Raw genomic sequence first — 20,206 nt, 5'->3', positions numbered from 1 at the left:
GAAACTGAACTAGCAGAGTATTTACGTTGCTATGAATAGAATGATAAACTGTATAGGGTAAATTCATTGCAGTAGAAAATATTTCAATAACGGTGGCTTAGTGGTTAGCACGTTCGCCTCCCAGCACTGTTTGGGTGGAGTTTCCATGTTCTTCCTGTGTCTGTGTGTCTGTTTTCCTACCATAGTCCAAAAACATGGAGATCAGTTAAATTGGATAATCTAAATTGCCCAGAAAAAAATATCTGGTGTGTATGTGTAAGTGTGTGGTATGTATGTAGGACTGTGTGCCCAGATATGAATTTGGTTAAAATGCTGTAGTGCCCGAAAACAGTCCTCCATTTGGCGGGTGGTTTCTGGTTGAGAGTACTCTGTGAACTATTGGCTGCTTCTTCTCACCGGTGTGTGGATGAGAGCTGAGTATGAATGGTTGTGCGTAATATATGTAAATTGTAAAGCGTCTCTGAGTTTCTAGAAAGGCGCTACATAAGTTAAACTTCATTAATTCATTCATTCATAAAAAAAAAATCTTTGATATTTCAATATAACTCAGAATTCGTCTAAAAGCTGCATTCAGCTGACAACTTCTTGTTCGTGTTCTGAATACCAGAATAACGTACAGATGTTATACATGTAGCATACCAAACAGCAGAGCTTACTCTATCCATCAACACAGTGAGATCTGTTATCAATAACTACTTGTTTGCATTGGGGCAGACATGCTCCAAGCCTACTGCTGAGTTTGGCTTTAAAGCTTGCACTAAGCCGAGAGCTACCGTACATAACCTTTCTGGTATAAAATTTGTCTTCTAGAGTTTCTCACTAGAAATTACGACTTAAAGGGGTGTCCATATGCAACCTCCTTTTTGGGAATTTGTTGTTACCATATTTTTGGCACCACATAAAAAAAAGAGTATGAGTGCCACTGACCTACATACAACCACACAAACCTTTATATGTCTGTATTGCTACGTTCACATTACAAGCCACATTGCTCAGATCCAAATTTTTTCCTCAGATCTGATTTGGCTATCTTGATGGTTCACATTCACAAATGTAAGTGACCCATATCTGTGTGTAATGTGAACAAATCTGTCCTGATACGTGTAAAAATGTCACCTTCTTTACCAACAACAAAAAAACTCATATTTAAGAGACGACTCGTAGCTTTATAAAGGGAAATGGATGTGTTTGTTAGCAGCTCAAATGTGGAGCATCTTTTGCTGGAGTGGAGAAACAGCAAACAGCTGGTCTGAAGTACATGATCAGGTCGAGGAGGAAAAAAAAAAGTCAGGCGGTTTGCTTTTGCTGTTTTTGCAGCTAAACAGCAAAAGCAAACCGCAAATGAGGCGTTTTAGGGACAGAGATATGAGGGTACAAGAGTTGAAGAGAATTTCAAATTGACTGCTGACATTCATTTTGCATGTCCATGGATCGGATACGTATCCGATTTAAGACCGCATATGAAAGTGATTCAAATCTGATTTTAAAAAATCTGATTTGGCACATTCACACAGCCATGAAAAAAATCAGATCTTAGCCACATTGAGCAAAAAATCAGAGATTTGAGTCACTTCAGCCTGGAAATGTGAACGTAGCCTATGGTTGTCTTCATGCCACATATACATTTATATTTGGTGCCATTCTATGGCACCTCATTCTATGGCACTTCTTTACAGTACAGTCTGTTAATAGTGAACACTGTTGTTGTGTCCTGCCCATGTCTCAGTGTGTCAGTTACCCCTATTCATGCCAAAACTGCCTTTGACACAAAACAGCACATGGGAGTTCTGAAAGCTAAAGCAGAGAGAAATAGGCTGACAGAAAGTGTGCCCAATCCTGACCTGAAATGCAAAAATAAACTCCAAAGTACCCGACTGAAAGTTTTCACGAAAAGCGAAAGAGAGAGAGAGGGAGGGAGGGAAAAGATGAAAACAAAAGGCAGTAAAGTGAACGAGCTTCACAAGAGCCTTGGCGTGCAGTTTGAAGGTAGCTGTCACTTTGAAGTCTCATCACTGGATTCAGGGTGATTCTCAGGCATATTTGTTTCCACTGTCTCTCTCTCTGCTGCGCACTCATCATATTAGAACGAGGGATGCAGCGGGGGGTTTGAGTGAAAAGCCTCCCTCTCTAAGTGTCACATACATGCAGTCCATATCACCGGCGAAGCTTTTCTCTGTGAAAAAAAAGGGAACCTGCGGGTGAAATGTCAGCGTACTCATCTCTCTTCTCAGTTTCTCCATTGGTAGCTGGTAAATGCCGTAGCATGGCGTAAATGATATCCACTCTCAGTCTCAGGAGGATGTCACAGGATCTGCCTGTGAGTGATTTCTGCTGTCTCATCTCTGCACAGACGACTGCCGCCCTTAAAGCTGCGCTTCTGCCAAAAATCAGAATTACACCATTTACAATTTCCTCATTAGTCCAAAGAGGGAAAGCATGAAGTTGTAGCTTCTTCTACATTTCCTAAAGCTAAGGAAGAACCATCTAACAAATAATAAAGGAAGCATATGTAAAATAATTGCTCAAAATGTAGTTAAAGTCAAATAGACTTGCTCATGTGGTTTGTGACAGTGTGTGACATTGTGTTATTTGTATAAATGGACATAATTTAGATACTGATTTTGGTTGTGTAATATAGTAAAAAAAATGCATATATATATATATATGTAACACTGTAATAAAGAAAACATTTACGCAGAGAAAAAGACATCTCTGCATAAATGACTGAGATGGGAGCGGCTACTCAATTTATGCACTACTAACACCTTCTTATAATCCACTTCCACTGCTATTGTGGCTATTCACCTGAATATATTAGATATATGTGGAGGTATAATTCCTTTTACATTCATTTATAAGTTGTCTGAACAGAGATGAGTCCCCTTCCTTATTATATTGATAGTATATGTGATAGTACAAGGTCAACATTAGCCTTGGTTCCTCCTCCAGCTCTGAGGAAGTTTTTCCTTGCCTCTGTTGATACTCTGTTGGAGACTCTGGGTTGTATGTTTAATGTTTTATCCTACTACCTCATTTTTTGTAAAAAGCGCTATATAAATAAATTAGATTGTTAGTAATAAAGAAATTATCATGTGAAAATTAGCATACATGCTCATAACACATATGTGGGCTATATAAGTGTGGCACCTCTGAAAAGTTGGCTTTTGGCTCATCTTCTAGATTGAACCGATCATTTGTCACAGATGGGAGGTAAGCGTGAACTAAGTAGTGTCTAATATTTTACACATTTGACATATTTGTGAAAAAAACATGGAAAATGTTTTCAATTGATAGAATGGAAAATATTACATTTTATTCACGCAGGAATAATATAATCTAGGGTTATATTTATGGCTGTAATTGTTGCAGATGGGACTAAAATCACTGGCTAATAATTACATAAATCTACTTGCCAATGTGAAACTACTGCTGTCTGAACATGGCTAATCAGTGTGTGGTTTGGTTTGAGATTCTAGCAGCTCTGCATGTTTGACATGTTTAATAACTCTACTTAACAGAGGAGGTGTATGGTTTTATCATAGGGTTACTGCAGTTGGTCTGCAGGTCTAGGTTCAGCAACAGTATGTGCTAAAAGAATGAGGTCAGCTGACTCTACCTGAATATACTGAATATATAGACCAGGTTATTCCAGGATATCAATGTATTTTTTCTTCCCTGATGACATGGCCATATTCCAAGATGACTATGTCAGGATTCATGGAGCTGGAATTGTGAAAGAGTGATTCAGGGAGCATGAGATCATCATTTTCACACATGATCATCATGTTCACCAGATCTTAACCTCATTGAGAATCTTTGGGATGTGCTGGATGGAGAAGAGCTGCTTTGTGCAGTGGTCAGACTCTACCATCATCTAATGCTGCTGCAATGCTGCGAAAAATTAATCCAGCAACACTGGATTGAAATAAATCTTGTGACATTGCAGAAGCTTATTGAAACAATGCAACAGTGAATGTGTTGAATCAAACAGTGAATCAAAGCTAAAGGCGGTCCAACTAAATATTAGAGTTTGTGACCTTTTTTTTTTTTGGTTGCAATTAAATGTAATCCAGAAAAGAAAAAAGCACACACTCAACACTGTTCACTAATCAAGCCATCAACAATCACCTCGGCAGTGAAGCAGTAGCTTCCTAGATCACAGACAATGAGATTTGAGCTGTAACCCACAGGTAACCCTGCAGCTGTGTTTCTGAAAGCAGCCAGGCAGCGTCACTCGGTTTAGTCAGAATCTGAGCGGAATAGTATAGTGCTCTTCTAGCGGCCCTTCACAGTTCTCTGCTTGCTGCCTTTTTTTTCTAGCAGCGCTGCTTAAATCCATCAGTAAATCAGAAGAGCAGAGAGAGGGGGAGAGAAAGAGAGAGAGAGAGAGGAGAAGAAGAAAGAGAGGGAGAGAGGAGATCTGATGGTGCAGAACACACACCTACACCTCTGAGTCATCTTCTCCTCACAGCCCAGCTTTCTCTCTCTCTCTCTCTCTCTCTCTCTCTCTCTCCTTCTCTTCTCTCCCTCTCTCTCTTTCTCCTCTCTCTCTCTGCCTGCACCCTGTGTGCCTGAAGTGGGCGGCGTGTGAGAGCAAACCCCCCCATCCCTTTTGCTGTTGAACACACATGAACATCAGAAGAGACGGCTGGTATTTCCATCATTTAGAGCTTGCAGGGCTTCACTTGGGTGATTTAGATCTGCGTGGGTGTGCACACATGCGATGTATGGACACACGTATGGAAACGTGTGCTCGCTGGGTTCTTTCCTCATGTGTAAGCATGTGTGCACATTTTCAGAGCAAGGCTATAGAGTAACCAGAAGAAAAATCAGGGATAGCCTACAATGCCAAGGCCAATAAAATGGGCAGAACCAATTAGGCTTTAATTTGTGATGAAGGATAAGATTATATTAAGACTAGGGTTAGGTATTAAACAAACGTGCATATTCAGCTACATGTACAGTAGAGGTTAGATTGGGCCCAAAAAATCCGCCCCGACCCAGCCCGAGCCCGTTCACATTCTGCCCGAGCCCGACCCAACCCAAACCATAAACTGCCTGTTTTCGGGCTGTTTGAATAAGCAAAATATGATCAGAATTATGTTAGTTAACACTGTAACATAGAAGCATAGAACTATTATTTAATTAAAATGATTTTTAAGAACAGCTACACACAGTGCTGCAGGTCAAACGCGGAGGAGTTCACGTGCGAAAGAGAGAGATTTGCGTGTTCTGGTGTATGAGCTACTCACAGGTAAAGGTTCTCACATACTGTATCTCCTGTTTCTCTTTTATCTCCTCGTGCTCATATTCTAGTCCCATACATAATTCTGCAGATCCCTCAGTGTTTTTTGACGTATTTTGCGGCTGGCGCGAGCGCTTACAACTAACACAGCGGACCGCGAGGTGCCGCCGCGCTGCCGCTGTTGTGCCGAATCCGACTCCCGCTTCACGGACAGAATCGGCACAACACCCGCCGCTGTTGAACTGCCGTAGTGAAAACAGCGATTATAAATAAATAAAAGTTTTTTTTACTTTCAGTTTTGGTTATTTGGTTCGTTTTCGTTAACAACAATAATTGGTTACTTAGCAACATTGTGATTATCACACCAGAGCTTATTTTATTTAAAAATAAAAATATAATTAAAAAAACAGATGCCTACATCTCAGACTATTTTCTGGAGCCCGACCCGACCCGGCCCGAGGAATGAGGTGGGAAATCTCGGCCCGAACTGACCCGATTTCAGGTCGGGCCTCGGGTCAGGTCGGGTTCGGGAAGAGAATCTAAGCTCTAACGTACAGTCCAGTCACATTTTTTGACATTTTTCTGACCATCTCTTTGTTACTAGGGCTGGACAAATACATGACAATATTCTAATATTGTGCCTACCATCTAATCAGGTTACCATCTAATTTAATATAGTTATAAAAAAGTGTACAGGTTGTTTGCATGCAATGGTTTGGTTCCCAAAATGATGGCACTCAACCGAGTACAATATGTCAATTTTTTTTTAAACTTTGTAATTAATGGGGCAGCATGATAACTTTGTTTTCATCATCATAAAAAAAAACTTAAAACTTATAAAATAATCTCAAGGAGTCAAAGAAATACCAAAAATCAAAAATCATATACAGTAATTTCTTCTAACCATTTTGAGATGCCTTATGTAGTCCTATAATTACTGTATTTATGACTGTAAGTTCTGTATCTGTTTCTCATTAATTGACACTACTCCACAGAACCCCCGCAGAGTAGCTATTATTATTTGGGTGGTGACTCACTGTCTCTTTTTTAATAAATGTATTTCTCATTTTGGCATTTTCGATGCCAAGCTACATAAACAGGATTCAAACCGGCGATCTCCTGATCATAGTTTCAGCACTTAGCACGTGGTGGCTCATTATTCTTAGTAGCACTGTACTGGTATGGTGGTGGTGTATGAAGTGCACAATTGGACTTGCTCTCTCTAAGTGGGTAGATGGCGCTCTCTCCCAACATCTTTACAAAGGGTGATGTCGATCAGCACAAGGCATCTGTTAGCTCATGTATCAGAACTGAGTCGCTGCGCTTTCTTCCGAGTGTGCTGTGATGCTACTCGGCAGCAGTTCTAAAAGAGGTGGAGTCTGACTTTACATGTATCAGAGGAGGCATGTGCTAGTCTTCACTCTCCTGTAACTGGGGCATCACTAGTGATAGGGGCTATAGAGTCCTAATGAGTGGGTTGGGTAATTACGTAGCAGTGTAAATTGATGAAAACACATATTTTATATGGTAGACTCTATGTAGACTGTCCTCTCTAATTATGTTTTCAGATTGGCCAAAATTGGGACGGCAGAAGTTTTTTTTTTTTTTTTTTTGCTGCAGTATTGTCTATTATTGATGTCAGGAGGATATGAAATATGCAGGAGGCGATGTGCATGTGAGGAAGTGTCATTGTGAATAGAGCCGCTGCCTTTGTGAGCCGCCATAATGGAAAACAAAGTCATCTCTGCTCACATTTGTCGCCACTTTCACTCGGCTGTATAGCCCCTGTGTAACACTATTGTTAATCAAGACTGGGCACGCACACATACACACATTAGCATACATGCACACACATGGGCATATACACTCATACACACACACACACACACACACACACTGAGGAAAGAATCATCTATTCACGCTGAAGCTGATTGGTGCTGTGTGAATGTGTGTGTGTTTCTTTCTCTCTCTCGCTCATTAAGTCCAGTTGCACTGGAAAAGCCATGCTGAATCTACATAATGCTGCTGTCACCGCAATTTCTCCTATCTCTGTTTTGACACTTCCAATCTTTTTCCCACTTCAACTCAAAGCTTTATCCACTGCAGGCATTTTGTAGAGCTGGGAGCTAAAAATTCACCTCCTCACACCGCAAGGATTCCTGATAATTAGGCCGAACTAAAGGAAAGCCTCTCTGTTTTCTACTCTCCTAAAAAAAGTGTTTGTTTTGAAAAATGGGCCTTGTAATAAAGGATGAGGGAGCAGGAAGAGGAGAGAAAAAAGGGAGGAGAGTAAGAGATGGAGGAGATTAAACTCCAGTGCAGTGGAAAAGGCTGTGTGAGGGGAGGGGGAGAAACTATAAGAATGAGCTGAAAGAAAATGAACTTCAGGAATGCCATTGAGAAGAGAAAGTGAGGTGTGGAAAAAAGATAAATGACATGTTATAGTAGTCCAACAAGCCAGAGATGAGCGGTGATGGATGAAGCTGCTTCATCCCCGCTCCCTTCATCTACGCTCTCGATCCTGCAGAGCTCCAGCCCACGTCCAACACGCCTGACCTGCAGCTTTAGTTTCGTTGGATTCAGTTTGATAAATCAGATTTGGAATTGCAGGGACAGAAGATTGGTAACTGGTAATATTGAGCTTCTTCGTCTACAGAACCATTAGCCAGGGCTGCAGTAAAATCACCAGATTGCTGGTATAGTGATTACATTGCCATGTGTTGTGATTGTGCTGTGACCACCCCTCACAGTATATTAAACCTGCATTCATGAGTCAGTAACGTGACACGGTTGACAATTGGCCTGCATTGTTTTGTTTAAAGTTTGAGCCACAAATTTAATAAAAAACAGGATACGAAAGTCAGAAATCTAGAGGAAAAAAGAAAAGTAGATGCAAGAAAAGATGCAAATATGTTTATAGCCCTATCCGGAAGGGATTAGTTTCTCAGGAGGACGTCTGTAAAAAAACACTTCTACTACTAGTAATAAAAATCTTGCATCCAGACTGCAATTGAAAAAACTGGAGGACCAGTGAGTTTTTTCCTGTTGACTTTCTCGGTCACATGATATTACATTCAGTAGCTCCTTCATTTACACTCGCTGTTGTGTTTTTCCATGGATCTCTGTGGAAACACGCGCCCAATGTGTAATTATGGTGCTATTTTATTAAACGCGAGGTGAAGAAACTCAGAGATGATAGTCTGAACAGGACTAAAATTACTGAAGGACCACAGATTTCACTGAAAAACGGTAGATAATTCAGCCTGTAATTTTCTCAGAGGACATCTGAGAAAAACACATATATACATGGTCGTTCTGGACAGGAATAAAATCACAGAGGACCCCAAATAAAAGAGAAGATTACTCCAGGACCCCCTGAGAAACTAAACCTGTTGGGATAAGGCTTATGTGTGGATAGTAAAACCAGAAATTTGAATGAAAAACTCCCACATTTTACACACATTGCACATCAAGAAGGCCTTGTATCATGGTGTGGGATGAAATTTGGTACAATGACCAAAAATATTACCTTTTGGTCTTGATTAGCACTTGGCACTTTCACAGCCCAGCCCTTCGCCATGAGGTCCTGTAACCAGTGGCCCTACTAACTTTTTTCTGAGTGTGGAATTCCAGCAGGACAATCCGGCAGCTCATCCACATACTGTTGCCATCATAAGAGCTTGCCTTGAAGATTCAGATGCTATGCTATGGTCAACCATATCGCTAGACCTATCCCTGATTTAAAATGTATGGGAGGCTGTTGGATGCACTGTTTAAACTCCAAAGCATATTCAAGCTGCATGTGGGACACCATTAGGAACCTCTACAACTCCATGCTGAGACATCTGGGCTACACAAGCATTACAACACGCAACTTCTGAATGTGTAACTCCATAAATAATCTTTCAGGGTGCAGCTATTTTGCAGTGAGTATATGCCAGAAGGTTTTAGCAAATACTTGTAAGTACAGTATATGTACAGCAATATATGTACTGGGGAGGCCAATACTTACAATATGAATATGAGGTGCAGCCATCAACTACATACAGTACATTTGAATGTATTGTAATGCCAGCAGTCTTATAGAATGATTTACATCAGTTTATTTACATCAAATGATCACAATGTAAGAGTTCAGCATTGTGCTGTTTCTTCACTGTATTGTTTCTCCGCCATGACCTGCTTTTCCTCTATGCAGCTACTGTATGTACATTTGATTCTGCTATGCATTATGCAGCACCCATCACACAACGTGACTGGACAATTTTTGGGCGTGGAGGTGGGCATGGTGGTGGGGGGATTATATAAACCTCTCTAGATCTACAAAGCCTTTTTTTTTAAAACGTGGCTGGCAGTTAACAGTGGCGGTGCTGTGCCAGGCTGGAAGGTGTTTGAAGTTTGACTTCAGAAAACGCTGTGCTGGGAGGGAGTTGGCAAAAAGAAGCCCAGAGGACCTGGAGACGCTCACCGGAGAAACGGCACCCTCGCTGAGCACGACGCGCACTTCACACAGCCGCTGCAGCTTAACAAAACACTGGCAGCGCAGATGAGATGAATCTGTGAAATGGGCGGTTTTGTTCAGCATGCTGTTCGTTGGTAGAATTTCTTTTGAGTTCCACCACTGTAGATTTTGTGATGGATTAGATTTAGCGCTGGTGTAGTACCTGCGTAAAACATACTGCAGAAGTGTTGCTCTAATACATATAATATATTTATCACTGGTGCAAGCGCATTACAGTCAATACAGTTAATTATTATTCATTTATTCCTTCTAAGATTAAGAGAATTAAGAGAGTAGCTGAGAGTTGACATTGGCCATGCAGAATAGGGCCAAGTGTGTTGTATACTCGGTAACCGGAGTGTTGGCACGTTGAGCAGCTGAGCATTTGGGACAGAATCGAGTCTAGTTTTAGTGAGGAGTTGAGCCAAGTCAACTCAGAGTGTCAGACTGTGGTATTCTAGATGGTCTCGCAAGATGAAATGTAGGTTACTTTTTATAATTGACAACATTTAAACTGCTGTTAGTTTTATAACTGTTGCTGCTGTACTTTTGGTATTGGTTAAATGCGGTCATTTGCTGCCCCTGCTGATACGTAAGTCCAGTATGTACTGGGCTGAGTGATGTACTCTCGAGAGGGGTATACAGTTAGGGGTGCAAAAATCTTTAAATCTTTTCACTTAGAGTTAGAGCTAGTTATCGCTAGCTAGTTTTACATATCCTGAAAATGTAGGTAAAGTACTACATTGGTTTTAGTGGGTTTCTCTAACTGTTCGCTAGCTCTGTTGTTCCATCTATTAGCATTTAAACGAGGAACTGCAGCTTCCTACAGCTCTGGAAAAAAAATAAAAGATCACTTCAGTTTCTAAAGTCTCTAATCAGTTTCTCTGATTTTGCTATTTATAGGTATATGTTTGGGTAAAATGAACATTGTTGTTTTGGCATGTTCTCCTCCACCAGTCTTACACACTGCTTTTGGATAACTTTATGCCACTCCTGGTGTAAAAATGTAAGCAGTTCAGCTTGGTTTTACTGGCTCATGACCATCCATTTTCCTGATTATTATATTGCAGAGATTTTCAATTTGGTTCAGAAAAAAAAAAATCATTTTTAAGTGGTCTCTAATTTTTTTTAAAGATCTGTATAGATAATCTTCTATAAAGGATCAGTTAAATAAGAGCCATATCATCTGATAACAGTCACATATTTTGGCTGAAAATTGGATATCGATACATAGGAGATTCAATGTACAATCTCTTATATGAACCCCCTTCTATCAGATGATGAAAAGTCAGAAATATCACTGCTGATGAGAGGAATGGCAGAGATACATACTGTATACAGTATAATATGTATTAGCAGTGCCCCTAGTGGAGATTCTTAATTGTGTTCAATGAGAGTGAGTGAGTGCAATGTCTAGGTAAGTTGGATAACTATGGCATTTGGAAAGTGAAATATGGACCTGCATACAGCCGCGTGCAGTCAGGGACATGTGTAAAGAGGTAGGGTGATGGACAGCGAGGCGTTTGCATGTAATAAGCAGAGGGGATTATTATGCAGGCGGAGGATCGAGTGCCTCCAGATAAGGGAAAGTTCATCTTGTCACATCGCTGTCGTATCATCAGGTCCTTCCTGTATGTGGATGCAGGAGTGTGTGGGGGGGTGCTATCAGCAAGAGGGGCCTTTTGGGCTTTGGCCTTTCAGGTAATAGATCTTCTTCATCTTTCTCTCTCTCTCTCTCTCGCTCTCGCTCTCGCTCTCTCTCTCTCTATAAGCTCCCCCTAAGGCAAAGCAAGAAAAGCTCTGCCTGGTTGCACTAGTGTGCTAACTGCTGCTAAGGCCTCAGCACTGTAAAATGTGTTATGGCTCATGGTAATGACCCATTGTGCATGCGTTTGAGACCTCCACCAATCAGGCTATGGTTTGGTCTTTCATTAAACCCAGCTTGTGTCTGAAGTCCCGTCCCCTGAGAGCGTTCAGGGGTTTACGGTGCTCGATTGCTTGATTGATGGTTTTGTGGATTGATGTATTGATCTAGATATGGATTTAGAGCACGACTTGGTGCGTATTCCGGAATTTGACAGGATGCCTCCGCTCGTCTGTCGAGGCGGCAGGGCTGAGAAAAGGAGGCCGACATGTTAAATTTATTAAGCATGAAAAATAAATGCTTATGTGTGTTTGAGGAGGCGAACATTTGCGAGGCTGAAAGGGTCGGCCAGTCGCTGTTTATGCTCTTGTAAAGCATTTTACGTGTTAGCGGTGCTGCTCTGAGCCCTGAGTGGGCGAAGGCCACAGCGGAGCGGATCAGTGGAGACGGGAGACGGGAGATGGCAGGTGGGAGGGAGGGAGGGAGGGAGGTTGGGAGGGAGAGAGGGAGAGAGAGGGAGAGAGAGAGAGAGAGAGAGAGAGAGAGAGAGAGAGGACAGTGAAAACAGAAGAAGTGAGATTTAGTCCTGTGGTCTTGTGCTCTTCAATCTTGTCACATATCCTGACGCAATTACAGTAGGTCATCACACACAAGCTGTCTGGTCAGTGTGTGTACAACCATACATACACACACATAATCTCACAAACACTCGTACTCAATTCACATTTTTACATGTATTTTTATGTTTGCTACAGTTTGTTTCTTTTGGAAGAAAAAGCATTCATATCAAACAAACTTATGTTCCAAACACAAATAAATGCATTCTTTTAAAGAAACTAGGTTAGATAGGTTAGACAAGCTTTATAGAATGCTGAGACAAATCTAAAGATCTAACAAAACAGGCAGATTCCAAAGTCCTAAAACTGTTACATCACAGTATTTAAAAAAAGATCAAACAGCCCACTGGTAAAAGCCTTGTTAGCACTAGTCAAAGCTGGCAAGCAAGCTAGTAAAAGGCAGTGGCCACAGTATGAAAGCTGGTGCTAGGCTAAAAGCTAACACAGCTGATCTATATATGGATATAATCGTTTCAGATAAATTACCACACACACCGCATCAAGAGGACAGCAACACTGCAACCTTCCAGTAGGACTTCATTCAAGCATCTCTATCGGCTCATCAATGATCCTGCAAACCATCGCTGTAATAGAAATTAGACATTCACAGACAAGTTAATATTTCTAGCAGAACCACTACAGAGACAATAATGCAAGAAGGAACATTTTAATCCCTATATATTTTATCAATTACATACTTATTATAGTGAATTGATAATATGTGATTTAGCATTAGAGTCTTCTGGTAGAACTTTCAGTAAAGCTTTCTTCTTTTCTCTTAATTTTTTTATAAACGAAAATCAGCTTGTTTCTTTCTGAGATACAATCACAGAGTGGTAAATATGCTCATATATTCACATTATGTATGGTACAGCAAGAAATGTAACTTTTTTTAGGAACTGGAAATATCCACATAATGCTAATAACATTTAAAAATAAAATAACCTGTGAGATGCAATATCTAATTAGGTTAAATGAGATTGTATTCCACCATAGTCCAATAACATTCTACACATTTAAACACATTTGTGTGTTAAGGGTGTATGTTTTTTTATTAGAAAAAAATAAAAAGGGGACCCATACTGCACACCCTACATCCTAGAGCCTGTATAATCTAGATGAGATGTTGCTAAATAAATAAATAAATAAATAAATAGACTCAAATGCAAGCAAGTTTAAGAATTGGGGATGAGCTTTTAGCTTTGTGCTATTATTGGAAATTTGCTTGGTCCTGTATCATCAAATGCAGTTTATCCCATTGTGATTGGGCACCTATAGCACACCACATCATATTTAATTCACTGGTGGGACAAGCCTCTTCATAAGAGGCACATCTAACTGCTTCAACACTTCATCATGTTCTTTTGTCATCTGTAGGAGAACCCTATACAGTCACATGCTTTTTTTTTTTACATAAGAATGGCAAATATGGTACTGTGTTGCTTTTTCACCACTCCAGAGGGCAGTTTAATAATACCTTTGCAGCCTTTGGGGCACTATGGGAGGCGGTTGCCCCCCCTGCCCTCCCTTGAGTCCCTTGAGTCCCTTAGTAGTCAGATTTATACAGAACCCACACAATCACTTTAACCTCATGTAATACTGGATTTTTTTGTGATGAGCAGTGGTGAGCTTGTACAGTTCAGTAACTCGACCCTGTGGGATGGGAAGAGTGTGTTCAGTGTATTTCTCCTAAATGTGTTCTTATGAGTTCTAAGCTGTACACTATATTATATTCTTTTTCACATGTGTATATATGTATGTGTATGGAGATGCTGCCTAGGCGTTTGCCCCTGAGGCCCTCCAGCCAGTTAGTATGTGTGTGTGTGTGTGTCCTTTCAGCCCGGGGCCACACCCACACCCACATACTAACTGGCTGGAGGGCCTCAGGGGCAAACGCCTAGGCAGCATCTCCATGCCAACGCTGAGCCCAGGCGAGAGAAATGAAAACTCCTCATTTATTTCATTATTTATTCTCATCAAATTCACATCACCATGGCAACAAGAGTTTGCATCTCTCTCTCTCTCCCTCCCTCCCTCTCTCGCTCCTTCTCGGGTTGGGGGGGGGGGGTTGGGGGGTGGATCATCAAGCTAAGAGACAACATAGATCTTCTGGCCATAAGATTTAAAGCACCCTCAGGCATGTAAACAGTTATCTAAATATATTGACGTGTAAATCTATAGTCATCTATATGCAGAGACAATAATCAACTGTAGCCTTTAAACTGTCACTCATATACAGCATATATATATGCATGTATATCTGTATATGTGTGTCTATACAGGGTTGTAATATTTGTAGTATATGAAACCCATGTCCCTCTGCTGGGAGTTTAGCATCGTATTTATGCAGCAGTCAATAAGAGAGGCCTGTAGCAGGACTTACTTTAGAGCTCTGTGGTATATACTCATATATACTCTCAGTGTGTGTGAGTGGGTCATATCAGTGACTCTCTCTCTCTCTCTCTCTATCTGGAAGCTAAATTAGAAAAAGCACAAGACACATTTTGTAATAATTGCCGTTATTTCGCAATATTACAATAATTACAATATTTGGATGTAATTTAAGAGACACATAGTTAATTACATAATGAATTACATTTATATTTGATCTGCCTCCTTAGAAAACATTGTACATAATTCACAAACAAATAATATATTTAATATTGTTTTATTTTTAGCATATAAAACCCATTTCCCTCTCTTTTGTGATTTTAGCATCTTTTTTCTGCAGAAGTCAATTAGAGGAGTAATTTCGAAACTCTGTGGATACTCATATAAATTCTGTGTGTATGGGTAGGTTATATCAGGGACTCTCTTGAGAAGCCAAATGAGAAAATGCAGAGGACAACTTTGAAATAATTGCTGTTCTGTTGCTACAGTATATAACAAATTGTTACATAGTTAATTACATAATTAACTACATTTACATTTGATCTGTCTGTTTGAAAAATGCTGAAAATGAATTACAATATACGATATGGCCCTAAATAATCACCAAGAAATTGTAATAATGTAAGAAAAAAATAACGTGCAAAAAAATATCATAAGACTAAAGTGCAGAATGTTTATCCATAAATACCCTTAAAGTTACAATAAATTATAATCACAAAAAATATGACAAAATGTTCTTTTTCTAAAATGTCATAAAAATGTATTAAATGTTATTTGTACAATATGATTACATTACATTACATTACATTTGGCAGATGCTTTTGTCCAAAGCGACTTACAATATTGAAGTGCAAATAATAGAAGAGGTTAAGTACAAAAATAATAGAAGTTAAAAATAAAGAATCTATAGATAGGGCCTTAAGGAGGTCAGAGGGAAATAATGGGATAGAGGAGTAGAGAAGAGGAAGAAGGAGATGAGGTTAGAAAGAGAGTAAGTGCTCTTTGAAGAGCTCTGTCTTCAGGAGTTTCTTAAAGATAGCAAGAGATTCTCCTGATCTGGTAGTGGAAGGTAGTTTGTTCCACCATTGGGGAACTCTGTATGAGAACAGTCTGGATTGCTTTGTGTGAATGTTTGTTTGGCAAAGTGAGGTGACGTTCATTGGAGGAGCGCAGCGGCCAGGAGGGAGCGTAAGCCTTCAGGAGCGAGTGCAGGTAGGAAGGAGCTGTTCTGTACTGTCATCACCTTGTAGGCGATTGTAAGCGCTTTGAATTTGATGCGAGCAGCAACCGGTAGCCAGTGGAGCTCAATGAGCAGCGGGGTGACATGTGCCCGTTTTGGTTGGTTGAAGACCAAACGTGCTGCTGCATTCTGAATCATCTGTAGTGGTTTTAGTACACAGGCCGGGAGGCCAGTTAGTACGGCATTGCAGTAGTCGAGGCGTGAGATTACCACAGCTTGTACCAGGAGTTGGGTGGCCTGTTGCGTCAGAAACGGTCGAATTTTTCCGATGTTGTAAAGCGCAAAGCGGCAGGATCGAGCAACTGAGGCCACATGGTGCGTGAAGAGAAGCTGGTCATCAACCATGACACCCAGGTTCCTAGCAACCTTTGTCGGTGAGAGAGAGAGAGAGTCGATGGTTATGGCAAAGTTGTGTTGAATAGAAGGTTTTGCTGGTATGACCAGAAGTTCAGTCTTTGAGAGGTTTAGTTGGAGGTGATGTTCCTTCATCCATGCGGATATGTCTGAGAGACACTGTGATATTCGTGCAGAGATTGAGTTATCATCTGGTGAGAACGACAGGTATAGCTGAGTGTCGTCAGCAAAGCAGTGGTAGGAAAAACCATGTGAGAGGATAACCCGACCTAGAGAGGTGGTGTATATTGAGAAGAGAAGAGGTCCCAGTACCGAACCCTGGGGAACCCCAGTGGGTAACGAGTGGGCTGGGGACAGCCGTCCTTGCCATGACACCCTGAACGAGCGCCCAGTGAGGTACGATCTGAACCATGACAGCGCATTGTCTGAGATCCCCATGTTCAAGAGTATAGTTAGGAGGAAGTCATGGTTGACAGTGTCGAAAGCAGCCGAGAGGTCCAGCAGAATGAGCACTGAGGACTGTCCTGCAGCTCTAGCAGTTTTTAACGCTTCTGTCACAGACAACAGAGCCGTCTCAGTAGAGTGCCCTTTCTTGAAACCAGATTGGTTCTGGTCCAGGAGGTCATTTTGGGTGAGGAAGCCAGAGACTTGATTGAGAGCTGCTCTTTCTAATGTTTTAGAAAGAAAAGGCAGTAGTGAGACCGGTCTGTTATGGTATGGTACTCATTCATACACTGCCTGGCCAAAAAAAAGGTCACCAACTGGATTTAACTAAGTAAATTATGTTGGGTTGTTGCTGCAGTTGGTCTGCAGGTCTAGGTTCAGCAACAGTATGTGCTGAAAGAATGAGCCTGAATATACTGAATATAGACCAGGTTATTCCATCAATGGATTTTTTCTTCCCTGATGACACGGCCATATTCCAAGATAACACTGTCAGGATTTATGGGGCTGGAATTGTGAAAGAGTGATTCAGGGAGCATGAGATCATCATTTTCACACATGGATTGAGAGAGTTCACCACAGAGTCCAGATCTTAACCTCATTGAGAATCTTTGGGATGTGCTGGAGAAGAGCTGCTTTGTGCAGCTGTCAGACTCTACCATCATCAATGCTGCTGCAAGATCTTGGTGAAAATTAATGCAACACTGTATTGAAATGAATCTTGTGACATTGCAGAAGCTTATTGAAACAATGCCACAGTGAATGCATGCCACAATCAAAGCTTTCCAAAAAAATATTGGAGTGTGTGACCTTTTTTTTATTGGTGGCCAGGCAGTGTATGCATCTCACTTTCTCTCTCTGCTTGCTTCAGTGAGAGGAGAATAATTCATATTAAATAATTGTTCTCATTTTCTTTTTCTCTCTCTCTCTGTATCTATCGACAGTGTGCGGGGACATCCATGGGCAGTTCTTTGACCTGATGAAGCTGTTTGAGGTGGGAGGCTCTCCAGCCACAACGCGATACCTCTTCCTGGGAGACTACGTGGACCGGGGCTATTTCAGTATCGAGGTAAGAGTACAGACCAAATGCAGGATTAAAAAATGCTTATATTTGTGTTTATATGTGGGGCCTGTTATATGTTGCTTTTGACCAAAACAATGCTTAAAATGAGCATTTATTTCTCTCTGGATCTTCTTTTTTGGAACAGCCATTTCAATGTTAATTTATGTGTAGCCAGTTACTTGTCATAGCATTAAAAAATGAAATAGGCATGAGGAGACCAGTCACTGATCTAAAATATGAATGGAAGTTCTTGTACTGCTCAGCATGGCGTCTGTTTACAGATAAAGCCCCGCCAATAAGAGGGCTGTACCTTATATTGAGGTACAAAAAAGTACCTTTTAGTGAAAGTCATTTTTGTACCCATGGTTTTTGTGCCAGTAAAGATTATAAAGATTATAAACATTATCATCAACTTAATATGGCTCAAAAACTTGATGATCAAAAATTGTCTGGCTTTCAAATAAAAAATGTGCAATTAAAATATATATTGTTTATTAGTACAGTGATATAGAATACTGAATGTACCCTTTGGCTGGTTAAATGGTACAAATTTGTACTTATTGCTGGTAGAAATTACTTTGTACCTCAGAGGGAAGAAATCTGACCCTGTAAAGACCAGTATTGTACCTTTGAGGGTACAGTTATGAAGAGTGTACCTTTGAGTACAAAAAAGTACTCATATCGTACCTCTGTTTTTTAGAGTGTAGATAGATAGATAGATAGATAGATAGATAGATAGATAGATAGATAGATAGATAGATAGATAGATAGATAGATAGATAGATAGATAGATAGATAGATAGATAGATAGATAAAAACCATGGCTTTATAATTGTAATAATTACTTAATCTTCTATTTTAATCAGAAGAACCCGATTTCAACCAACTGACTGGAGGGTAGTAAGACTGTTGGGGGTCTTAGCACATAAACCTGTTTGAGATATGGATCTGATGCCGTGATGTGGTACCTTGCCCTGTTGTTGGCCGTCCCTTTGGGATGAGGATGAAGATGAACAGCTCTGTCACCTCAGCCTCCAGTCCAGAGCAGAGTCACCAATCAGGGAATAGAGGGCCTTCTGAACTGACACACTGGACTGACATGACCAATTACTCCATCTTTCCCTTCATTCCCCCAGAGGATGATTAACCCCCACCTCAGCACACACACACACTCATGCTCACACTCAACACACACACATGCATATACACAATATTCACTGCACTATACCGTATATATAATCAGTCATGTCCAGATGCCCTTGTTGGAGGGGTTGGAGGGGTTTTGTCCATTTGAACGCACGCACGGACAACTTGATTTGATTTGATCAATCAGCTGGACTCTTTAATCATGGTTCATGTGGTGTTGTGGTCCAGCATTAATAATACTAGGAGAGGATTGTGAGCTATAGCTGTGTTCTGGAGCTGCACAGCTTCATGTTTCCGGCTGTAGGCAGCCAGCGAGTGTTGTGGTTATGAAGGATGACAGTGGTTGTAATAGCATATGTTATGTAATCGCGATATTGTTAACACCACATGGTCCTCACGCAGGCTTTAGTGCAGTTTGGATTCTTGTATGTGTGTGTGTGTGTGTGTGTGTGTGTGTGTGTGTGCGCATAAGTGGGAGTGTGTGGGGGAGTGCATGCTGTGGCCTTGCACTGTTCATGCATAGGTGTATATACAGTTGTGTCCAAAAGTGTTGAATTAAGTATTTTTTCCCAGGAACTTACTGCAGTTACATATACTTTTTTTTCCATAAACATTGATTATTACCTTTATGTGTATTGAAACAACAGCAAATTTTACATAATTTCACCAAACAAATGCAAAAAATGGGCCAGACAAAATGATTTTCCACACAAAATGATAAAAATGTGTGGGCAAAAAAACTTTCTTTTAAGCATGTTATGCTTGTGGGCAATATAGAAATCACACCTAAAACCAGAGAAAAAGAGAGATTGGACTCTTGGAGATTGGAAGCTTTGCATTATGTGTAGCATGGAAAACAGACAAAGGAGAAAAGAACTGTCTTGAGGTCTTGAGATATTAATGATGCTTAATGATGCTTTCTCCAACATAATCAAGAAGTTTTCAACCCATGTTACTGTAGCTAATCTTCCTGCACACGGATAGAAAAGAGAAAAATATAAAATATTGCAACACGTGATAGTCTGTAGCTCCAATCAAGTTCCAAAGAAATTCGAGCTGTCCTGCAGGCTCAGGGTGCATCAGTGTCAGCGCAAACCAGAGACTGTAAAAAAGATGGACGCTGTGTAATAAACCCGCCCCTAAGGGCTGCCTCCACAGAGCTCACACAGTCTATGTTCCCACCCATACAGTCATTAGTCCCACCCCGGCGTTGGTGTAACCCAGCTCTTTTACAATAACCACACCTTTTTGAATAGAGCTGAATAATGTTTTAAAAAATGAATTCTATGGGGATATAAAAATTTGACAATATAAGCAGAGGTACAGTCAAATATGATGGAG

At 40.6% G+C, this 20,206-nt stretch overlaps 1 protein-coding gene across 2 annotated transcripts in view; it reads left to right on the top strand.

Annotated features, from left to right (window-relative positions):
- ppp3ca (protein phosphatase 3, catalytic subunit, alpha isozyme) overlaps window positions 1-20,206 on the top strand; it is a 90,648-nt gene that overhangs the window by 37,589 nt on the left and 32,853 nt on the right. For both annotated transcript variants that reach the window (XM_022676099.2, XM_022676098.2), the window contains exon 3: window positions 17,601-17,725. In XM_022676099.2, coding sequence (XP_022531820.1) covers window positions 17,601-17,725 — 125 coding nt within the window. The remainder of the gene's footprint in view (window positions 1-17,600; window positions 17,726-20,206) is intronic.

The sequence above is a fragment of the Astyanax mexicanus genome, chromosome 17 (genome assembly GCF_023375975.1).
Source record: "Astyanax mexicanus isolate ESR-SI-001 chromosome 17, AstMex3_surface, whole genome shotgun sequence".
NCBI lineage: Eukaryota > Metazoa > Chordata > Actinopteri > Characiformes > Acestrorhamphidae > Astyanax > Astyanax mexicanus.
This window is presented reverse-complemented; position numbering and strand designations above follow the sequence as displayed.